The sequence below is a fragment of the Atheta coriaria genome, unplaced genomic scaffold (genome assembly GCF_025399875.1).
Source record: "Atheta coriaria isolate IRGN ID8LTWV9N9 unplaced genomic scaffold, Caltech_Dcor_3.1 hic_scaffold_9_pilon, whole genome shotgun sequence".
In the NCBI taxonomy this organism is placed as follows: domain Eukaryota; kingdom Metazoa; phylum Arthropoda; class Insecta; order Coleoptera; family Staphylinidae; genus Dalotia; species Dalotia coriaria.
In genome coordinates, this window is record NW_027045451.1 from 13,239,648 (window position 1) to 13,259,887 (window position 20,240).

General features: G+C 39.4%; 5 protein-coding genes across 7 annotated transcripts in view; 3 read left to right on the forward strand and 2 right to left on the reverse strand.

Annotated features, from left to right (window-relative positions):
- The window catches only part of LOC135798318 (zwei Ig domain protein zig-8-like), a 110,855-nt gene extending 96,213 nt beyond the window's left edge, over positions 1-14,642 (forward strand). The window contains exons 3-6 of one of the 2 annotated variants that reach the window (XM_065311123.1): positions 10,872-11,082; positions 13,896-14,086; positions 14,146-14,272; positions 14,498-14,642. In XM_065311123.1, the coding sequence (XP_065167195.1) occupies positions 10,872-11,082; positions 13,896-14,086; positions 14,146-14,272; positions 14,498-14,613 (645 nt within the window). In that variant the 3' untranslated portion in view covers positions 14,614-14,642. The remainder of the gene's footprint in view (positions 1-10,871; positions 11,083-13,895; positions 14,087-14,145; positions 14,273-14,497) is intronic. The other variant, XM_065311124.1, reaches the window with a different exon arrangement.
- Positions 7,115-8,112, forward strand: LOC135798319 (E3 ubiquitin-protein ligase MARCHF3-like). Its single transcript, XM_065311125.1, has one exon. It carries the CDS (start codon positions 7,167-7,169, stop codon positions 7,899-7,901), a length of 735 nt encoding a protein of 244 aa, XP_065167197.1. The 5' UTR covers positions 7,115-7,166; the 3' UTR covers positions 7,902-8,112.
- Positions 14,643-14,716: 74 nt separating the features above from the next.
- LOC135798315 (asparagine synthetase domain-containing protein 1) lies at positions 14,717-16,674 on the reverse strand. Its single transcript, XM_065311120.1, is given in 4 exon segments — positions 14,717-14,987; positions 15,054-15,273; positions 15,276-16,485; positions 16,536-16,674. Coding segments are annotated over 4 exon segments (1,671 nt in total). The 5' UTR covers positions 16,596-16,674; the 3' UTR covers positions 14,717-14,806.
- Positions 16,675-16,942: 268 nt separating this feature from the next.
- On the forward strand, positions 16,943-18,823 carry LOC135798316 (minor histocompatibility antigen H13). 2 transcript variants are annotated; one of them, XM_065311122.1, is made up of 5 exons: positions 16,944-17,235; positions 17,287-17,456; positions 17,516-17,874; positions 17,957-18,266; positions 18,497-18,823. In XM_065311122.1, exons 1-5 carry the CDS (start codon positions 17,026-17,028, stop codon positions 18,576-18,578), a joined length of 1,131 nt encoding a protein of 376 aa, XP_065167194.1. In that variant the 5' UTR covers positions 16,944-17,025; the 3' UTR covers positions 18,579-18,823. The 2 variants fall into 2 exon arrangements, with proteins under 2 accessions (XP_065167193.1, XP_065167194.1); XM_065311121.1 differs by having other exon boundaries at positions 16,943-17,456.
- LOC135798320 (proteasome subunit beta type-2-like) lies at positions 18,769-19,690 on the reverse strand. The gene is made up of 3 exons (XM_065311127.1): positions 19,489-19,690; positions 19,234-19,427; positions 18,769-19,169 (listed from the first exon to the last, which is right to left on the reverse strand). The coding sequence occupies exons 1-3, from the start codon at positions 19,577-19,579 to the stop codon at positions 18,852-18,854; spliced, it is 603 nt and encodes a 200-aa protein (XP_065167199.1). The 5' UTR covers positions 19,580-19,690; the 3' UTR covers positions 18,769-18,851.
- Between the last annotated feature and the right edge of the window lie 550 nt (positions 19,691-20,240).

Consider the following 20,240-nt stretch of genomic DNA (forward strand, 5'->3'; position numbering starts at 1 on the left):
TGTTTACGCCGTTTGCCGTGGGCTGCGCCATTTCATTCCGTTTCATTTCGTATGCGCTGTGTTTTCTTAATAAACGCAAATCGGTAAAAATAGAATCTTGCAGCAGCGGGGCCAAAATGTGTTAGACTGAGCATACTTTCGTTTTGGTCGCGTTTTCTTGGTGAAACCATATTTGTGGTCCTGACAGGTTATCAGCTTCAGACAGCAGAGTCGAGGTTTCGTTGCAGTGGCGCACGTTGGTATGTTTCAACCAGGAAGCATTCGTGAACTGCAAATAGCAGCTCCTGGCCCAACCCGTTTGCTCACGCACGGGTACTTTTTTGCTGGTGTTTTTTTGTAAGCTGAGCGCAGGAAAGCAAGACCAGACCAAATCCACTCTCCTGCTATCATTCGCATTCACATCGTCCTGATAACTATATTACACTGATGCTGCAAACTAGCCGAACGTTTGCTATCCACCACACGACCACAAACATTGAAATTTCATTCCAACATTCCACATCCTGAATTTTCTATCAAGAGGGGACTCTTCTTTAGCTTTCTGTAGCCATTGTTTGTTTTTAACAAGCCCCTTACGCCTGATTCAAGCCGCCGCAACTTTATCAACGCAAAGTTTATGCAGTTGGCGTAATTACGGCCGAAACATTCGTGCAAACAGTTCCTTTATTATTAAATTCCTACTTGGTGGATGACCAGCTGTATTGTGTACAAGTTGACTTCATACTCGTCATGCGATAATTGTTCCAAGCGTCAGCACACCATCGAGCCAGCGTCAAGCAGCTAGACCCTCCAACCGGCGCAGATGATGCGGAAACTATTCCCATCGCAAGGGTTGCGCCCGACTCGCCGCGCAACGAGTTGACACTGACATGCGGGAATGTGGGAATAAACCTACATGTTCTCCTCGACCAAGATACACACATCGGCGCAAAGTTACTCAAGCGAAAAGCTCGTCGGCATGTTTGTTTCGTCAATTCCCACGTCTTATCATACCTGCAACGCGGAACACAAAATTGTTTGTCGGAACTTCTTCATTAAAATATTTTCTAAAGGCAAGTTCTGCGGGAGCAATTGAATTGCTTTCATGGCAACGCTGTCGCCTACGATGCGTCAGAATGAATTGTGAGTAAAACTTGGGCCACGCCAAAAAAGTTATGCGACGTATAACAGTGCATCTGCCGCATGCTCTCTCGTTATCTCAATCTTGTGAAGTTATCGTTCGGCGCGAAACTTGCCACGTGAAACATTTTTGCAACTGGGTTATAAGTATCGAGAGTTTCCGCACGTCCGCGACCGGAAGCAGACAAATACATTTTATTTATTTCAATTATGTTATTTCATAAATAACGACGTCCACGTTCCTAGCTTAGGTTTGAAAAGAAACGCAGTAAACATGATTTCGAAAAGTTGCTATCCAGCAAAGGAATTAAATTTTAGCAGAAGCATTACAGCCATTTCTAGTTTGTGCATTCGGCAAATCGCATAACTTTGAAAAAGCTTCTACATCTATGTGCGCCAACCTGGTCGTTATGAAAAGTTCCAAACGGATATGGAAAGTTTGTCGACGACAAAGAATGTGCTTGAACGCGACACATTTCAACGTGCATATAATATTATAATGGTTTAAAACCAAGCGCATTACGCGTACGTACCTGGAAATGCTAGACCAAAATTAATTACAAACTTCCTCAAACGAAGTACGTGCATTTAAAGTTTTATTCTCTTACAATCTGCAGTATTTTTGTGTGTTTCTATGCCTAATTAGGAAATGTATCCAGGTTTTGATAAAGTAATTAAAGTAGATCATTGGCAGCAAAGTTCCGTCACCGGTGTTTGTCGTCAGGGACGTGAATTGATTCCAGTGCCAAGTTGACTCAAGTTTGGAAGGTCATCAATTTAAATTAAGCCAAGATGCGCAAATTGCAATTTAAAATCAACTAATGTGAAATTATCTCCTTTTCCTATTATAGGTTTGTCATATTTAAAGTGGTGAAAGGTGAGATCATCGGTAGAAAGTTTCAGAAAGCTAAACTTTTCCAAAAAGCTCCATTAACTCGCATTTTAGCCATCATCTTCTTAGTAATTAAAAATTAGTATCTTGACTTATATAAACAATACATTCCTAGGCGGCTATAAAACAATATTTCAACTACAGTCCTGATGTGCTTATAATTTTAATTAGTAATAGTTTTCAAAGCAAGAATTAAAGATTGTAGATTACCTTCAGCTGGTTCCGCGGTTTCTTTAACGAATTCCGCTCAAGTTCATATCACCGCGTCTATCTACTATACACAAATTAAAAGTTTTAATTCCCTTTTCAGGGATTCAATTAATCCAACTTCTAGGAAATAGATTAACCGAGTTGCGCGTAAGAAATTGCATTCAAAAAGAAACGGAAAGCAAAGTTACCGTCAACACGACATACTTTTTAAAGGTTCACGTTTTTGTGTTTGTTATTTTGCCGTTCACGCAGAGGCAGCTTCTTCGCTGGTGAAGCAAGCGAACGCTGTATTCATTAACAGGATTCAAACATCAAGACCACGGCGGGCTGGGGCGGCGCGCACAACGACGAAACATTCGAACAAAATGCTGAACACCGCACGCAGAACACCAACTTTACGGTGCACAAAAATAAATTAAAGAAACACGCGGTTCAACGTTAACAAAACGCTTTTTCGTAACGATCGAAAAACTGCTTTGTGAGCGCGAAAGCGTTCTTGGTGCGTTCAATTTTCGAAGATGGCGTTGATGTGTTGTTTTGTGTATCTTTTGTATTTGCGAGACTATAATAAACGGCGTTTATGCATGGTGCTCGATTTTTCGCGCTCAGCGCCGAGGATGGAAAACAATTTTCCCGTATTGCAGACATATTTCGATATTCGTAAAGAATTTATAAACGAATAACGCCGGAATGAAGGGGCGATGGTACGACTCCGAGGCAAATAAGGTGTAACCCCTGCGAGACACTAAAGTCTTCGACAAGCCGTTTGAGACGCCGTAGTTGGTGCCGGTATGTCAAGTCAATTGCTTTTAAAATATGGGGAGTTTATTTAATAAAACGCGCCGAACAAAGTTTTGTGCATCGAACCATTCGGATTGATTTTACGCAGTTACCGCATAACGAAGTTTGATTCAAAACTGTTGGAAGTTATTTTTCGTTTGCTTCTTTTTTTTTCTATCGTCACCATTTACGTTTTTGTTCTGCATTCAATTTATTGCCAAGAATGTTACGAAAGCAGCGATATTTAACATTCCTATTCCTATTCACGCATCAAAATTTGCTATTGTTGGAATTATTTGCCCGAATATTAAAACGTTGGCGTGTAATTAGTAACCGAATCATGCAATATTTTATCGAATTGTTACGAATATCGAAACGCATGGAATTATAATAAATAATTGACACGCATTTCGACCATGCGTTTTATACATCTATGAATAACCGAATAATTAATTACTGTCATTGCAATACGTTTGCATGTCACAGTAATCAAAGTCATAAATACAGATTATGTTTCGGGCAAATGAATCAGAGCGGCCTGAAATCAATATCGATTCGTTTTTTTAGTTAAATAAATAATGAGCACATTTGTATGGTAATATTGTTGAGATAATTTGTTAAATACTGCCAACTTATGCTATCAGCTAAGTTACATAGCAACAACTCGTCTATCTTCCATTTTAATGATGTTAAGTGTAACAACGTAAAAAGTATTCTCAAGTGCATTTACGTTTTTCTTCGTTAAATCGCATCGCGTCTGCTTCTGCCGTCGCCTTTGCGCTTTAGCGCTTCAGGTCCTTGACGGCGTGCGCGCTCGCTTGCCATTTTCAAGTGGGCCTCTCGTTGCCGCGCCAATGCCCGCGTTCCTGGCGGACTTGACTCCTGGCTCAATGTCGACGATATATACATTTTCACTCGCGAAAACCCGTCGCAAAGCTTAATTCGAGTGGTTGTCGGCTTCAGTCCGTGGACACACAATACAACTTTTTCGCGCACGAGCGTATTTGCCTGCATGTTTGTGTCAGATGTCTTTTTAGGCACACTTTTTCATGCACGTTGCGAAAAAGGTAAAACCGTGTTCGACAAAAGGCCGCGCGCAAAACACATGCTCAGGTGTGGATGTAATAGAAAAAAATATGTTGTCAAAATTATTTTCACTTCTATTCAACGCGCCCACGGGCCCATGGGCTCCGCGTCCCTGAAGGATATCTTATTCACCCGTCGTACTGCAAAGAGCACATAAAAGGCTAAGAAAGCGCTTGTGTGGTAAACACTTGCGCGACGCTGAGAAACAGCGCACACTTTATTTTTATGTACCCACGTGCAATATTAGTTTAATGGTGATAAAGATTTAATCTTTACACCCTGCGACAAGATGTGTAATGGGCTATAAAGCATATTTCTTTTTATATTGCAACACTCACATGCACCATTCAAAACTCCTATTAAAATCATTCAGCAAAAAAAATATTATAATTATAATATTATAATAATATTATATAAATATATAATTCGACGTGATAAAGGTAAAATCATATTTATACTCCTTACGTAGTCACTTCATTTGGAATTCAAAATAAAAAGCAATCCAATGAAGACGCATCCACAAATATATGCGGAAGCGCTGGCCAGAAAGAAGTTTCACCTTATCCAGATAAATGACTATGCACTTTTTTCGTCTCAAAAACATTTGCAGGCAGTGTGTTAGCGAATTAAGAAAAGGAAATAAGAAAAAATAAATAAATGCGCAAATATGAAAAAGATTGATGAGCCGGTTACTACCTCTCGGCGGCAATATTTCATGCGGTTTTATCACTCCTGCAGCCGCTCTCTCGCATTGATTTCGTTCGCCTAAAGCAAAGCTTGTCAGCACTGCCACCATTTCGCACTAGTTTTTTAAATTTCATTTGCTATAAAAAGTATTGTACATTTTAACAAAGACAATAAAAAGGAGCACTTAAATTAGCAAATTAAATAGTTTACGGTTTTATGCTTTTTGGCACAGTATTAGACATTGATTTATTCATCACCAAATGGTGATGAAGTTGCTAACTGGGAAACGTTGGTATAAAACGAAACAAAACAAGAATTTCGTCATCTTTTTGGATTTATAAAGGTGGCGCTTTTAATGAAAAGCCATAAAGTGAGTTACAAACTTCTTTTATTATCCTTCTTATTACTTTATCCCACCGTCTAAGCAGGTATTCGTGGGATGAGACTAAGTTATTCTAGACACTTTAATAAACTTTTGCTTGCTGAATTTTCCTCCTGCCTGTTCTTTCTGAGACCTTCGCAGGGGGACTGAGCGAAATTCGCACGTCACCCGATGTCTACTTACTGATGTCTCTTCGTCGCTTGTCTTAATTTCGGCGAGCGGTGCGCGACGTGTTGATTGAAATATTTGCGCGACCCACACCCACCATCCCCAATGGCACCAGACGAAAGCACAGCCTTTGCGTGTGTTTGCTTTATAAATCTCGCCTAGATTCGATTGCATGATAAATCGTTGAATTATTCACGTTGACATTCGACGCTAGACGACGCAGAAATCGAACCAAAGTGAAATAAAAACTTTACCTAATCTTGGCTGGCGACGCAAAATAACTTCTTGCAGTTGGTTATCGCCTAGATAAATAAACTAAATTCAATTCATTATTTATTCAATGGGGATATTAATCAAGCGTTGGTGCTGTGAGACTTCCTCGCAGTAAGAAAGTTTTCGAAGGCGCGGGCAACGTACGATTAGTGTCGATACTGCGAACCGCGCACGTAAAGAATTCGCGCAAACAACAGCACGAAACGCGAAGTCGAAAGCGCTCGTCGAACTAATTATTTATAGTCGAACAAAATTGGCCTCCAATATCCAAGCCCAATCGCAAACACGAGCATAAGGCAGATTGAAATCGTCAATTCCTCCCGTTCCATCGCCCAACTAAACCAGATCCGCAGATCCTTCTCGAATGAATAATTAAGTTATGCGTTGTGCGAAGCGATAAAACGCCCAGGCACGTCAAGAAGTTGCGAAGTCTTAAATGTTGACGCGAGTGATGCCACAGATAGTTTGTTTAAGGTTAGCGTTGCCGCTGCTTGATTATCGTGGCTCTTGTTTGCTAATAACGGTCGGCGGGAAATGCGCACAATGTTTCCATACGCATTCTATCGGCAGAAACCCAGCATGCATCTAAAGTTTGATCTCGAGAGAACGCAGGACTCACAGTAACTTTTCGAGGCTTAGAGCGCAGATATTATTGATGTATGTGGTAGCAAGTTTATATAAACTTGGCATATCAATTTAATTTTGTGTTCGTGCCACCGAATTTTCATGTTGCGACTACCGCAACATCTGAACAAGTATCAAGTACTTGTTTACTCTGTAGATTGCGGATTTAACATATACGTATTTTCTTTTTCAGCACATGATTTCGCGAGTACAAACGCTGACATGTTGTGCGAAACTTTCTGAAATCGTGAATTAATTAGTTTCACTCTAAACAATTGCACCAAGTAAACAATCAGCTATGCATGCAATTCCAAAATGCATATAGATTTATTCTATTTCATAACTTTCTTAATAAATATATCATAAAATTGGTTTACCCACATTATAATTATTTAGTATCAGTTGATTATGTTTATTTCATATAAATCTCCACCCAATTATAATACTAAATGTACACATATTTATATTTCGTTAACCTTTATTACACGGTCTACACATCATGAAGTATACATAATCGATTCGAATTTAAATTGCGCATCTAAATTTGCATTCTAAAAGCGGCAAATATTGGTTAGGCAAATGATCATGAATAATCAATTGAGTTTCATTTATATGCACATGTGGCATATTAATAAATAAGATTCATTAACATGATAATAGACATGATAACTGATTAAAGACCTCGTTTTGTGTAAGTTTCTCTGATTTGTGATCTACACATTTTAGCAGAATTTTAGAAAGTCGAATTTTGTATTTTGTTTCTATCAGGACTTAAATCCGAAGAACTATTAATATTTGTTTAAAAAAGAAAGATTTTAGAAGATATGTAGATTGATATATCGAAAACACATATTGCAACAACGGGTGGTTTTAACCGATAAGTGATTGCCGATTGTCGTTCACAAATTTTGATGGATTGGTTGTCAGCGATTTCAAATACGCGACATGTCATCGGATAAACAAACGATTTCAAGAGCGCCGACCGAGCCGCCTCGCGCCGCGACGCCTGGTTCTGGGTGCGCTGAAGAGAGCAGTGTGAACCTGGCGGCGAACGCGTCAAAGGTGATCACCGGCCATGCGTCCTCTGCGTCGCGGATGCAGTCAACGAATCTCGTGACAATCGGCTCAATGGTCTGCCGAATCTGTCAGACAAACTCCGGCCAAGAGCTCTTGATCTCACCGTGCCACTGCAAGGGTTCGATGGCGTACGTGCATCTCTCGTGTTTGGAACGCTGGTTAAACCAAGCCAGTCGGTGCTATTGCGAGCTGTGCATGTATCAGTTCAACGCCGTTCAGACCAAGCGCTATGGTCTTTGCCAGGGACTAAAGATGTGGATGAGACATCCACGCAATCGTGCACACATTCAATCGGACCTATTGATCGCACTTCTGCTGACGGCCATAACCGTCGGCCTGGTCATCGTGTGCCTGCTTGGTCTGCAGTACTTCGTTATTGAAGCGCAGCGAATTGGCGTAACGAAGCTGTGGACCGAGATTATCTTGTCTGTGTTCATATGCGTGGTGTTGCTCGGCTATGTTGTAACGATTTATCTGCTCGTTCGGGACCAAGTTGTACCGTGGTACACGTGGTGGCGTCAGACCGTGGATGTCAGATTGTTGCTGACACCATCGGTGGCAAAAGGCATGCGTAGACAGCTTAGCAAAGAGACCGCGTTATAAATAAATGAATCACAGCAAGGCAAGGAACGCCTTAACTTTTTACTGAATCTACTTTTAAAACTTTTTTATTGGCCGAAATGCCGAAGGACCACTTTGTCACTGTGACAAACATTTGTTATTTCCGCTAACCTTTTACATATCGTATTGTAAGAATTTTAACCATGTACTTCTAAAAACAGCGAAATAAAAAAGCGTTTTATTCGGCAAAGAATTTATACTGATCCAATTTAATTTAATATTATTCGAACTCCAACCATTTGAGCGTTTTATTTCCCAGCACTTAACTTGACAATTCGTACAATACAACGGATCAAATAAGTTTAAATGTTTTACAGCAGCCTTTTGTCACGGATTTATTTTAAATGTTCTTTGATTTAATCCAAAATTCTGACAAATTGTCTTTGCCTGTACTCATATTAGAGCAACATAGATTGATAAGTTATTTTTCTTTTGTTGCCTAAAGATCTCAACATAATGGCAAAGCATAAACTTTTTAGGGTGCGGATAATATGATGCATCAAGAAGGCAATATAGAAAATTTCAGTACATTACTTTCAGAACAATATCATTCGTTGCTTTCTTTCTGTATGCGTGCGCAGCGACGCCGTCGCCGACGGGTTTCTGAAGACCGCATCAAAAAGCAATATAAGGTGCGTTTAAACGTCTATATATCAGGCACGAGCGTCTCTCAAAAGCGCTCGGCAGCATCCAGAGGGTGTCATTATACATATACAGTGCGACATCGTGCTGAGGAAATTGAGGAACAAAACGTCAGTTCCGCCCTTCGCTCGACTGATTGCCGCCCGCGTCGCTCGGCGCAGCACACCGTGCACGCGTCCTGGCGAAAATCAATCCGGAAAAATTTCCTTTCATCTCTTTCGCTTGCGTTTTTCTTCGCTCTTGACACTATAAAAGACGCGCATTTTGTCCCTTTCCCCGGACTCATACATTTCGTTTGTATATCACCACGATGGTGCATGCGGCTGAGAAATGGCAAGCGGGCGGCGTAAAGTTTTCTTTGCTAACCAAACAGTAAAAACTTTCTTTAGTGTCATAGCGAAATCTGGCGTTGTTTGCATATTATCGTATAGGCGCTGATGGTGGTAAAAAATTTAATCGAAAGTTTCTGCAGCGATGGAAAACTTTCTCACTGCGGATATGGTTTTGCTGATGAGAATTTTCCACGCGCCGGAATACGCTTCGCGCATGCAATAATACTTCTTTGAAAGGCGCTCTTCGTCCGAAGGAAATTGAGCAAACTGTTTGAATAATAATTAATTTTCAAGTTTCAAGAATTTTAATGAATTGGGCACCGTATATGTGCTTGAAAAAGTATTAATTTCTTGTCATGCTTCATACTGAACACAAATTCTCCTCAGTTTTGGAATACGGGAGAGTTGAAACTTTGGCACAATGTTATCGCGGTATAAATGCGAATAATAGTTGACTATGTTTGCCTGCTATTAGCACAATTCGTGACACCCAAGCTTCTGGATGCGGACCTGGCTGCGGGTGTCCTGCAGGCGCCTTCGTTTCTTGTCGTATTCTCTGCAACACAATGTCACAATGTTCTTACATCACACCCGGCCGATAATAAAACAAAACGCTGTTGATGTAATGGCTTAAATCTGAGACAATGCGGCCGCCTTGCGGTCATAAATGCACTTCCCCAATTGTAGTTACACAGCTCCGCGGGTCAGCGGACCACAGAAATATATATACATGCCTATCTACAACAGAGATTGCACGGAATTAATCGCACGAAGGAACGGGCTAGAAAACTTTGTTGATTTGTGAGAAAGCGCGCCTCGCCACGTCGGAAAACTTTTGATGCAAATAAATAATGCAGTCCTATGTCGCGCTTTGCGCGCTGCTCATCAGTAGGGAAAGATAAACGTCCGACTTCGAACGTAAGTAAATCAAGTACTTAAATCGCCCGCCACCCAACTACACAAGCACATACCACCGTCGTGCTTTCACGTTTGCACTTCGTAGCCTCTAAAGAGGCAGTTCTGAATGTTGGCGAAGATAATCGCACCCCGGAGTGCTGATTGCGAAAACCACCGGAGATCAACTGTTAAGCCTTCCGGGAAATTGCGATGTATATGTATGTAGGATCGTTTTGCTGCTAAGGTACTGCTTTCACATTCCATGAATACATTCGTCTGATACGTGAAGTATCTTTCCGAATTTCTATCAGCAATCACCACTATTACTTGTGTGAATAAAGCTCAGCGTAATATTTTGATCGTTTAAGGAATGATTGAGTAAAATATGATGCTAAAAAAATAAAACATTAGAAAAATATATAAAAAAGAAAAACGTCAAAAAAGCTTGATACGCAGGAAGAACGATAAGACAGAAAAGTTTTCAACCGAATAAACCGCAATTCTCTTGTGGGATTTACATTTATTGATTCTTTTGAATATTGAATGTGACTCTCAGACGACGACGCTACCCATATGCAAGATTTTGCTTGAGTATAGCGCTTTAAATATTGCGCACTGCCATAGATTGATATGGTCAGAGCTAAAACGAATCTACAAATCCAGGGGCTTCTACGCTTGCTGAATCGAAAAGGAAGCTTGCAAATCCCTTGAAACACGCATGGTGTCCTTGTTCGTACGCGGCTCGCATCTTAGGACACGATCAAGAACTTTATATGTCTCATGTATTCGATGCACGCAGCATTAGGTATAACTAGTAAATGTGGATTAGGGATATTACGCCGTGTGGTGTTCGGTGACGACCAGAGTGTGCGTGCTTTAATGTTCTTGAGTGCAAAGAGCACTAGAAAACGAATACACGGTTTCGGTTCCGTTCCGACACGGGCACATCCTTTGGCACTCCTTGGAGGCCATTGCAATTTGGGACAAAATGTATTAAGGCCGTATCTTACACCTTCTGTATCATTTATGAGCATCGCCTAACATATATTCCGGATATTAAGGTTATGATTCTCTCCCACAGGTATCCTGGATTCGCAAGAGGGATCTTCACATCTTAACGGCCGGCATTCTAACGTACACATCGGATCAGAGATTTCAAGTGATTCGCCCTGATAAGTCGGACAACTGGACGTTGCAAATTAAGTTCCCACAATTGCGTGATTCCGGTGTCTACGAGTGTCAAGTCAACACCGAACCGAAAATGTCTCTACCGTTTCGTCTGAACGTCATTGGTGAGTCTAACGAAATTTGTTCAAAATTCTGCTTTTCTACTTTAGTATAGGTGCTAAATGCTTTCAAAAGAACTATGAAGAAGTGGGTCAATATAGGAAGCAAGTCAATAGGTCTTGTATATGCAATTTTTCAGTGTTTTTGGTGTCGCGTTAGATTTTTTCAACCGGATAATTGCTGTGCTAGTCAATACATATTATGTGTGATGCTTCAAGCTTCTCTGACCACTTTACTTTTACGACCTTTCCTAAATTCAACTCGATTATAGCAACAACTAGTTCAAAGTTGAACTATTTTTTTCATAAGCAAGAAAGCACTCTAAATTTCACACCAGCAAAAGTCCGTTTCTCTCACCGGCCTCACATACTTACCGACGAAGTAGTTTAAAACAAACAAAAAGTTGTCATCACTTTTTTACATCAATATAAGCACTTTAGACTTTAAAACAATCATAAAAGTTTACAATAATTTTTCACCAAATAATACACGTATTTTGTGGAAAGTTAATTTTATATAAATTTAAATTCAATACTGTAAATCGGAATAAGCTGTGTGTTATTTTCCCTTAGATCAATGTTAATTTGAAATAACATAGAAAAAGAGGATATTTTTTGCGGATAAAACGGAAAATAATATGCAGAACTAGCAGCCCAGGTCAAACTTCTATATCGGTTTTAACGTGCTCGATTGCAGTTGAGCGACTTTTTATGGATTAAGATATTAGAATTGTGGAAAATGGATCGGGCGCGAAGGCAAAATGGGAGCAGAGCGTGTATAGCTGCGCAGGCGGCTCGAGAACTGTCGGGGAATACGAATTGCGAATGAGAAAAATGACGCAAAATAAGGAACTGGCAAAACGACTGCAAATTATGACATTCCAATATCGGCCTACATGCCTGCAGCCTTGAAGTGGCGCTGCTCAACACTCCCTTTTGTTTTCGCTCGAAATCTGTTCAGATTTTTATGAAGCTCAAAACGAGCGCTCGAAAACCAAGACGCGAATCGAAAGCAATTTTTTTGTCTCTGCATATCCTTACTGCTACCATTACGTACGACTTTGCAGAAGCAAATTTCGCCACGCTAGAGTCTTTCGCAACAAGTTGTGAATTAATGAGTATTTCGAACTGGAACTTGCTGCAAAATTCACGTGAAATTGTTCATAAAACACACAATGGATTCATTAACGACCACCAAGTCGTCTAACATTAATTCAAATTCAGGCGAACAAGTTAACGCTTTTTGAAGTTTCTTTAAATTAAAGAATAAAAGGCAACTGGCGAACAAAATGCGGCCAAATCCGACGTTCGGTGATGGCGACGGATTTCAGCGGCCGGAATCACTGATGGGAATAAGTAATGTCGCTAGAAGTTAAAAGATTTTTCTTATTGAATACATAGTTCTGTTGCCAAGCCACGGAATAAATCTAAAGGTGGGAAATATCATGTGCGGATTTGTTCGAAATCCACATTCAGCGGATATTTCTCATGGCGACCGATAGCTTGTAATTTACGAGTGCTCCGCGCGCACTGGTCCAAAGGGAAAAGAGTTTACTTTTGAAAAAGCTCGTCCTACCTTTGGTCGACAGCCAATTTCACAAAATAAGTAGGATTACGCGACGCAAGAGAGAGGAAGAAGTGGAACTTAGATAGCCACAAATTATTAGACCCCCCGAAAAATCTGCTCCAATATTCCGGAAAGCCGCTTACAATTTTATGTGTCGTTCGAAAGTGCAATACGCAAGTTGCGAATAAAAAAACAACTTTCCTATAAACTTTATAACCATAACCCTGGCTCAGGGCAAATATAAGACACGATAGATTGAATTTCTATTTACTTGGTGAAGCAATTGCAATTGAAACAAACATGACGTTCAAACTTGGCCGAGAGAATAATTAAAACTTTCGATTCGGTCTGCACTTGTAATATTGACTCGCATACGATGCACAACCCGGCATTATTTGTGGCTCTCCTAGGTTAGAACTCCGACTCGCATGTGATATTCATCATTATTCAAATAATAAATATTTTACGAGCTTTTGATGCCATTTTCATTTGTTATCTTTAGAGATAGATTTATTCTCTAATGTCGTACTTCAGCGTGTGAATTTCCTAAACTAAAATTAACTTGTCTGATTGAGTTTCCATAATTTACGGCTGCTATTACTCAGGCGGCTAAATGGACATGGGTGTGAAAAAAGGCGTAATACCCTTTGTGGCACGACAATAGTCAGCAATTTAGCCGCGCACTGCCCAAATGTGATAGATTAATGACAACACTTATTCGGCATTTGTGCCGAGCGCGCCGCCGCCATCGCCGTCACCGTTTTACATACAAAAACATGGCTGCTACCGCGCCGGCACAAAGCGGTCCCTTTTTGCGTGCCCTGGTATACACGTGCCTGCCCCACGTTTTGTATTGACTATCTTTTGAATTAAAAGCGAAGGGTAAAGTAAGTTTCGCCTGGTTTTCCTATTTTATTATGCAATATAACACGTACACATATCGCGATAAGCACACGTATAGTTTCGGATAGATTCGCACAACTATGTCAATTTAAATAATCCATAAATCAAGAAGGCGAATAACGAAAGAACCCATTGAACTCGAAACTAACAATATGCAGGCGAACACAATAGCCAACGCGCATTTTGATATTTATTTATTGCATGCAGATAATGCACATCATACCTTATAATTTAGATGAATTAATAATGCATTAGCATGCAACGCGGTCAGCCGTATTATGACTGGCGATTTCAGCGCTGCAGCTAGAGCCACGTGAAGCACTAAGATGTTTGCTTGTTTTATTTTCAGAAGCACGAGCCCGGATTTTAGGTCCGAGTGACTTACACGTGAAAGCAGGAAGTTCCGTGACGGTGGCGTGTGTTATTAACCAAGGCCCGCACGACCTCGGAACCGTCTTCTGGTACCGTGGAACGGACATCTTAGAAGCTTCTTCCCTGCATCCCAATGAAGCAGATCCAACCGCTAGAATCACAATTCAGGTGGGTGCACTTGATGATCACGGGTAAACACTATTAATATAACATCTTCCCGTTTGTAGAACTTTTGGACTGATGGCCTGACATCTAGACTGCACATTTCCAGCGCAAAGCTTGCGGACTCCGGGAATTACTCGTGCGTCCCGACTATAGCTGCACCGGCGAGCGTTAACGTACATGTCATTAATGGTATGTACCGGAAAAATGAATTAATACACGGCGATGAGGTGACAAGCAAAAGCTGTGCTTGTTTAATAATTTCGACCGCATAATTTATTATTCACTAAAAGTCGGAGCTCAATTTGCGAAACCAGCAAATTGATCATCTTAGGCGTGCAATTAGTGATACAAATAAACGCCAGACTGAAAATCCAGACTGAAGGGCACCTGCTAATTCTGCTAATTTTGTTTCAGGAGAACATCCAGCCGCAATGCAACATGGAAACAAGAATACAGCATCATTGTCTCTTTCACTCCATTGCACCCTTGTATATAGTATATCTGTCTTCATTATAAAACACATCAGATGAAATTTCTTGTAAAAAATTATAATATTTGAGTACTTGTTATTTCTTTTCACCCTTTCATCATCCTTATAAAACATTTGTATTAATTTTAAAAATAAAAGAAGAGTTAAAAACACTCACCTAATTTATTAATTATGATAAAATATGTCTCTGCAATAAATTAGATGTATACAATGAACTTAAGAACTATAGCGTCTTAAAGTGCTAATCTGGCTGAAACTTCATGTGCGTTTTCTTTTTTGTCCGCGATGCGAGATCCAAATTGCAAAGCTCTCTTCTTAAAGCTTGCCGAACATCGCAGACCTAAGTAATAAGCCAGCGTGCGTAAGAGAATCTTTTCGCCAAAACCCTGAGCCAAATCGTTCGCTGGGTAAGTCCTGCGAACAGAAAAAGCATGCCCGGATAAAATAACTCCTTAAGCGTTTTTCGATTAATCCACTTACTTCTCCCAAACGCTTAAACTTTGCACAAAGTCGACAACTTCCTCATCCAAATACGGCGTACGCAATTGACGGCCATGGTCAGCGACTATACGATCGTCTCGGGCTAGATTTCTATGAGCTATATTTGCCCAATCCTCCTCTAACACATCGTGCAATCCATGCCACCCGCGATTTTTAAAAGCGGCGCGATGTCTCGTGTACCCGCCGAATAATTCATCCGCCCCATTCCCACCAAAACAACTCGACATGGTGATACATACGTTTCTGTTTTGCCTCTGCTGGCAAACCATAAAGCACACCCCAAACTATCATCCAGTATAGTATTCAACGGAAAAAGCAAATCAGCAATATGAGCAGATCTGGCTTCGTCTAATTCTTCTCTGGTAACATTAATCTCTAAAAAATTCCATTTGCGCATCGGTCTCAAATCGCGCAACTCTGCCAATGATTGTAAACCAGTAAGGCGGTCAGGAGTATTATAATCTGCTACTTTGTCAAATGCTACATTCATTAAATCAATAGGTATATCATTGTTTATGAATTTGTCTGCTATCAATGCCAAAATAGTGCAATCAACACCCCCAGAGAACAATATTCCAACGCGGCAATGCCCACAATCGCTTCTCGTCGATATACAATCGCTACAATACTTGGGCTGTGTGCATATTCTGCTTTTCACAGCCTTTTCCAGTTTTTCTTTTAACTGCATTACATTCGTCATCCAAACGCTATCTTTTAATAAACTCTCAAATCCTGCTTCAATTGTTAAGTCTTTTACATTTTCAAAAACTTTTAAGTCTTGCTCATGTGGCATTACAAATTTAGTAATATTTTTATTATTTCTGTTATTAACATTAATATCACATTGAATAATGTTTTTTACGCTTTTCAATTTTTCATCAAAATTTTTATAACTTTTTGGCCAGCAACTCAAACTATAAGTAGCTGTTACTAAGTTAAAACTAAAAATACCAATAGAAGGAACTTCAATCACTGGCAAGTCAGTTCTCACAGCAACACTGGTTAATAAAAATGCATCATTCTGCTTATCAACTGCTAACAATAAACTACGCCTTCCAAAAATATCTCTACCAAAATGTAAATTAGAATTAATTTTATCATAATAAATAAATGCATATGGTCCTTGTATATTACATAAATTTTCACATGTCAAGGATGATTCTAAAGTTTCGAGGAATAGTTCTGTATCACCATGTGCTTGTTCATGTGTGGATAATGCAGTTCCTCCAAATATATCACCATTGTATAAAAATATAGATTTTGATGTTTCTATGGGTTGTTTGATTAGATTATCACCTTGCAACCAGAGCACACCTGCATATATTTCTATGTTGGTATTATTGTAAGAAAATTGCATAGTTTTTTGATGGTTTGGACCACGACGATCAATTAGAATCTTGCAATCATTGTACTAAAATTTATAAATTAGAATTTGTAGAATAACATTATACAATTACCTACTAATTTCTGCAAGGGTGTCGTTTTACCGGCAGTGGTTAATAAACATAATATTCCACACATATTTCAATTATACTTAAATGATTATAGCGGCACGAAAAAAGCCTAGCCAGTCCTAGGTTAAATCCAATAGTATAATGCCTGGTTAAGATGTAGGTTAAAAGTCAGATGCATAATGGGTTGCACAGATATGAACGTTTTTTTTTAATGTTTTAGTAGTAAGTAGAATAACATGTATTCTAACAAATAATCTTAAAATTTAGAGAACTTGGTAAATTGTATATAATAGATCCGAATTCTATTGATAAATTAAAACAGTTTCAACAGTTAAAGTTAAAAAAGTTTAAACTTTTATCTAAATGTTCGGATATAATCGTAGACTGTCGTGGTTCATCGGACACATGATGTGGTTGTTAGGTGACGTATCGAACAAGCGAACAGAAGAGAGCATCGTGTCGCGAAGTCGACGGTGCACGTAGCCAAAATTCAAATCATGTCCGTCGCCGAACTAGTATTCCGTTTCATAAGCGCCCAAGTTGAAGCTCCTAAAGCAGAAAATCTCACAGAAAATGTTGTGAACGCAACCACCAAACCGCCGAGCACGCCGGAAGGCATGTTCGTGGCGTATGGCAGTCTCGTCATCATGGCAATTCTACCGATTTACTTCGGTTCCTACAGATCGGTGCATTACCATAAGGAGAATGTAAGAATCGTGAATCGAAACATATCCCAGATTTCTGACTTAAAGTTTCAGAAAGCCGAAAAAATGACAAGTAAAGATGCGGCGATATTCCCAATCATGGCTTCCGTTGCCCTGTTTTCATTGTACATAGTGTTCAAATTGTTCTCCAAGGAGTACATCAACATGCTCCTGACTGGGTACTTTTTCTTCCTAGGCGTGTTGGCGCTGACGCATTTATTAAGGTACGCATGCGACACATTCGCGCATCCGGTTTGTGTTGATAATCTCTTATTATTCACAGTCCAATATGCAGTAAGCTGGTGCCTAGTGCAATCCCCAACATTCCCTATCATATCTTATTCAGGCAAGGTCAAGGTGATAAAGCATCAGATATCATCAACTACAAATTCTCCTCCTATGATGTGGTTTCATTAATTGTATGCTCATTGGTGGGTGCTTGGTATCTGTGGAAGAAACACTGGATTGCCAACAATCTCTTTGGCCTTGCTTTTGCGGTTAACGCCGTGGAGTTACTGCATTTGAATAATGTTGTTACCGGCTGCATTCTGCTCTCCGGACTATTCCTCTACGACATTTTCTGGGTTTTCGGCACCGATGTAATGGTGACGGTCGCGAAGAGTTTTGAAGCGCCCATTAAACGTAATTACTGGTAATTTTCACATTGGTGAATAATGTGAATAAGTTCGAGAGCTATTTTTAAACTAATATTTATCTCTTGCAGTCGTATTTCCACAAGATTTGCTCACGAATGGATTGGCGGCGAATAATTTTGCTATGTTGGGATTGGGCGATATCGTCATTCCAGGGATCTTCATTGCTCTGCTGCTGCGTTTCGACTTCAGCTTGAAGCGGAAGACCTACACCTACTTCTACGCCACTTGCTTTGCTTACTTTGCGGGTTTGCTCACCACTATTCTGGTCATGCATATGTTTAAACATGCGCAACCCGCTTTACTGTATTTGGTACCCGCATGTTTAGGGACTCCGGTGGCGCTGGCATTAGTAAAGGGAGACTTAAAAACGTTATTTAGGTAAGTGTTTTTATTATATCTCCTTCTTTTATATTAGAAGATCACCTTTGCGGTATTATAATTGAAACCTGATCATCTACCATGAAAAATTGGTTACTAGTAGCCATGTTCGCATCGTATAGGATCATATAGGTTATTTCGTGATAACTATAAAACGGAATTCAAAACATTGAAATTAACATCAAAGTTCTTAAATATTTACATGTACTTATCTGTCTTTTATTTCTCAGCTACGAAGACACCGTCGAAGAACCTACCAAGAAGCAAAAAGAACAGGACAAGAAGCACACGGAAAGTAAGAAGGCGAAATAAACATACACAAATTTTAAAAAATAATGAAACGGTATTACTATCTATATTGAAAATATGTATTTGAAAAATATATTTGGAGAGAAATTTTAAAAGAACATGTACAACATGTATTATTAACTGTGCACAAAACTTAATTGTTCATATTGCTTAAGGATGAGGAGGACTATATTGATTCATAAGAAAATTTACATTTTCGTTTGTATTAGCTTAAATTTATTAAATGAAACACCCACTTATAAAAAAAACTTATTTGTGTAGTATTTAATGCTAGGCTTATGCAAATGAGGCTGCTGTGATATTGGGCAAATCATGAATTCCATTGGTGTCAATCATCTGCACCTTGAAGTTGGGCAGGTTCACAATCAACCTTTCATGCACCTCCTTTACACACTTCTTCATGAGCTCATAACCATCTTCCCTAGATAGATTCTTTTTGTGATATCTATCCATGATGGACAAAGAAAAGAAGCCACCATATCCATGTGCAGCATAATCCACATCACTTAGAGCAGCCAAATAATCCATGAAGTATAATTGTGGCCCTTCTTGTTTATCATAACCAGCCATGATCAGGTTGACATGGTATGCACTCTGAACACATGATATTAATATTTAAAAAAAACAATTTTCAATGTAAAATTTTAAATTGTCTTACCCTACTACGAAGAGCATCAGCTAAATTACGACGAGTAAATGTTGATGCAGACTTGGGGCTCAACTCATATCCATTGCGCATTTTATACAGCTGAATATTTTTGGAGATGTACTCAGCAAATTGTGTGGTGTCTCCAGTTTCGCCAGAAACCGCCATCACAAGTTTATCGCTCAATTTGTACAATTTGTTCTCATCTTCAAGAATAAACCGAATGTTAGAAACAAACAATGCAACAATAATGACTAAAGAACGAACCTGATTTCATGACCATTATGCTGTGGGCGTTGGTCATATCAGCCGCAATTAACACATAATCGTTGAATTTAAGTCCAATTAAGCACTCCATCGTAAATTTGTTTGGTGTTTTCTATAAAATTAAAATTGCAGAGTAATTCCGAGCGGCTTCCAACTTGTTGGTTAACTATGTTATAAGTGACAGTCATCGCCGTTTGACAGTGTGCTCGATTCCCTTCGGTTCATAGTTCGGTTACATTCGGCTGGTTACCCATCCAACTTAGACAAATGTTTAATTCAGCCCCTGTCACTTAAATGGCAGAAAGCCTCGCAAGATTTAGCGTGTGTCGCGTAATTTTAGTACCTAAATTCTCCGCCGGGTTGTATTTGTTTGCGATAGAAGTGACTCGTGTTTAGGGCACCGTATGAAGGTAGCGGTAGAAGTGATTTGATTTGATCGATAGTTTCCGACGGAAAAGAATATGAATTAATGAATATTTAGACGATTTTTATTAACTAAAATGATATTTAATTTCAAGAGTAAATTACTAAAGAAGTAAAATTTGAATGTTTTTATACTTTTTTGTACTTTTTGAAGAGATTTGATGACTTTCATTGACTATTAATGCAGTGTATAAGGTTTATTTATTGCTAAATTGCTGAATATTTGCATTAAAATTGCAAAATTTAGTTCATTTATTTTGAATTAATAGATTCTAGTAACATTCACATTTGAAGCTTTGAATTATGTGTAAAAATTGCTATTCCTTTAG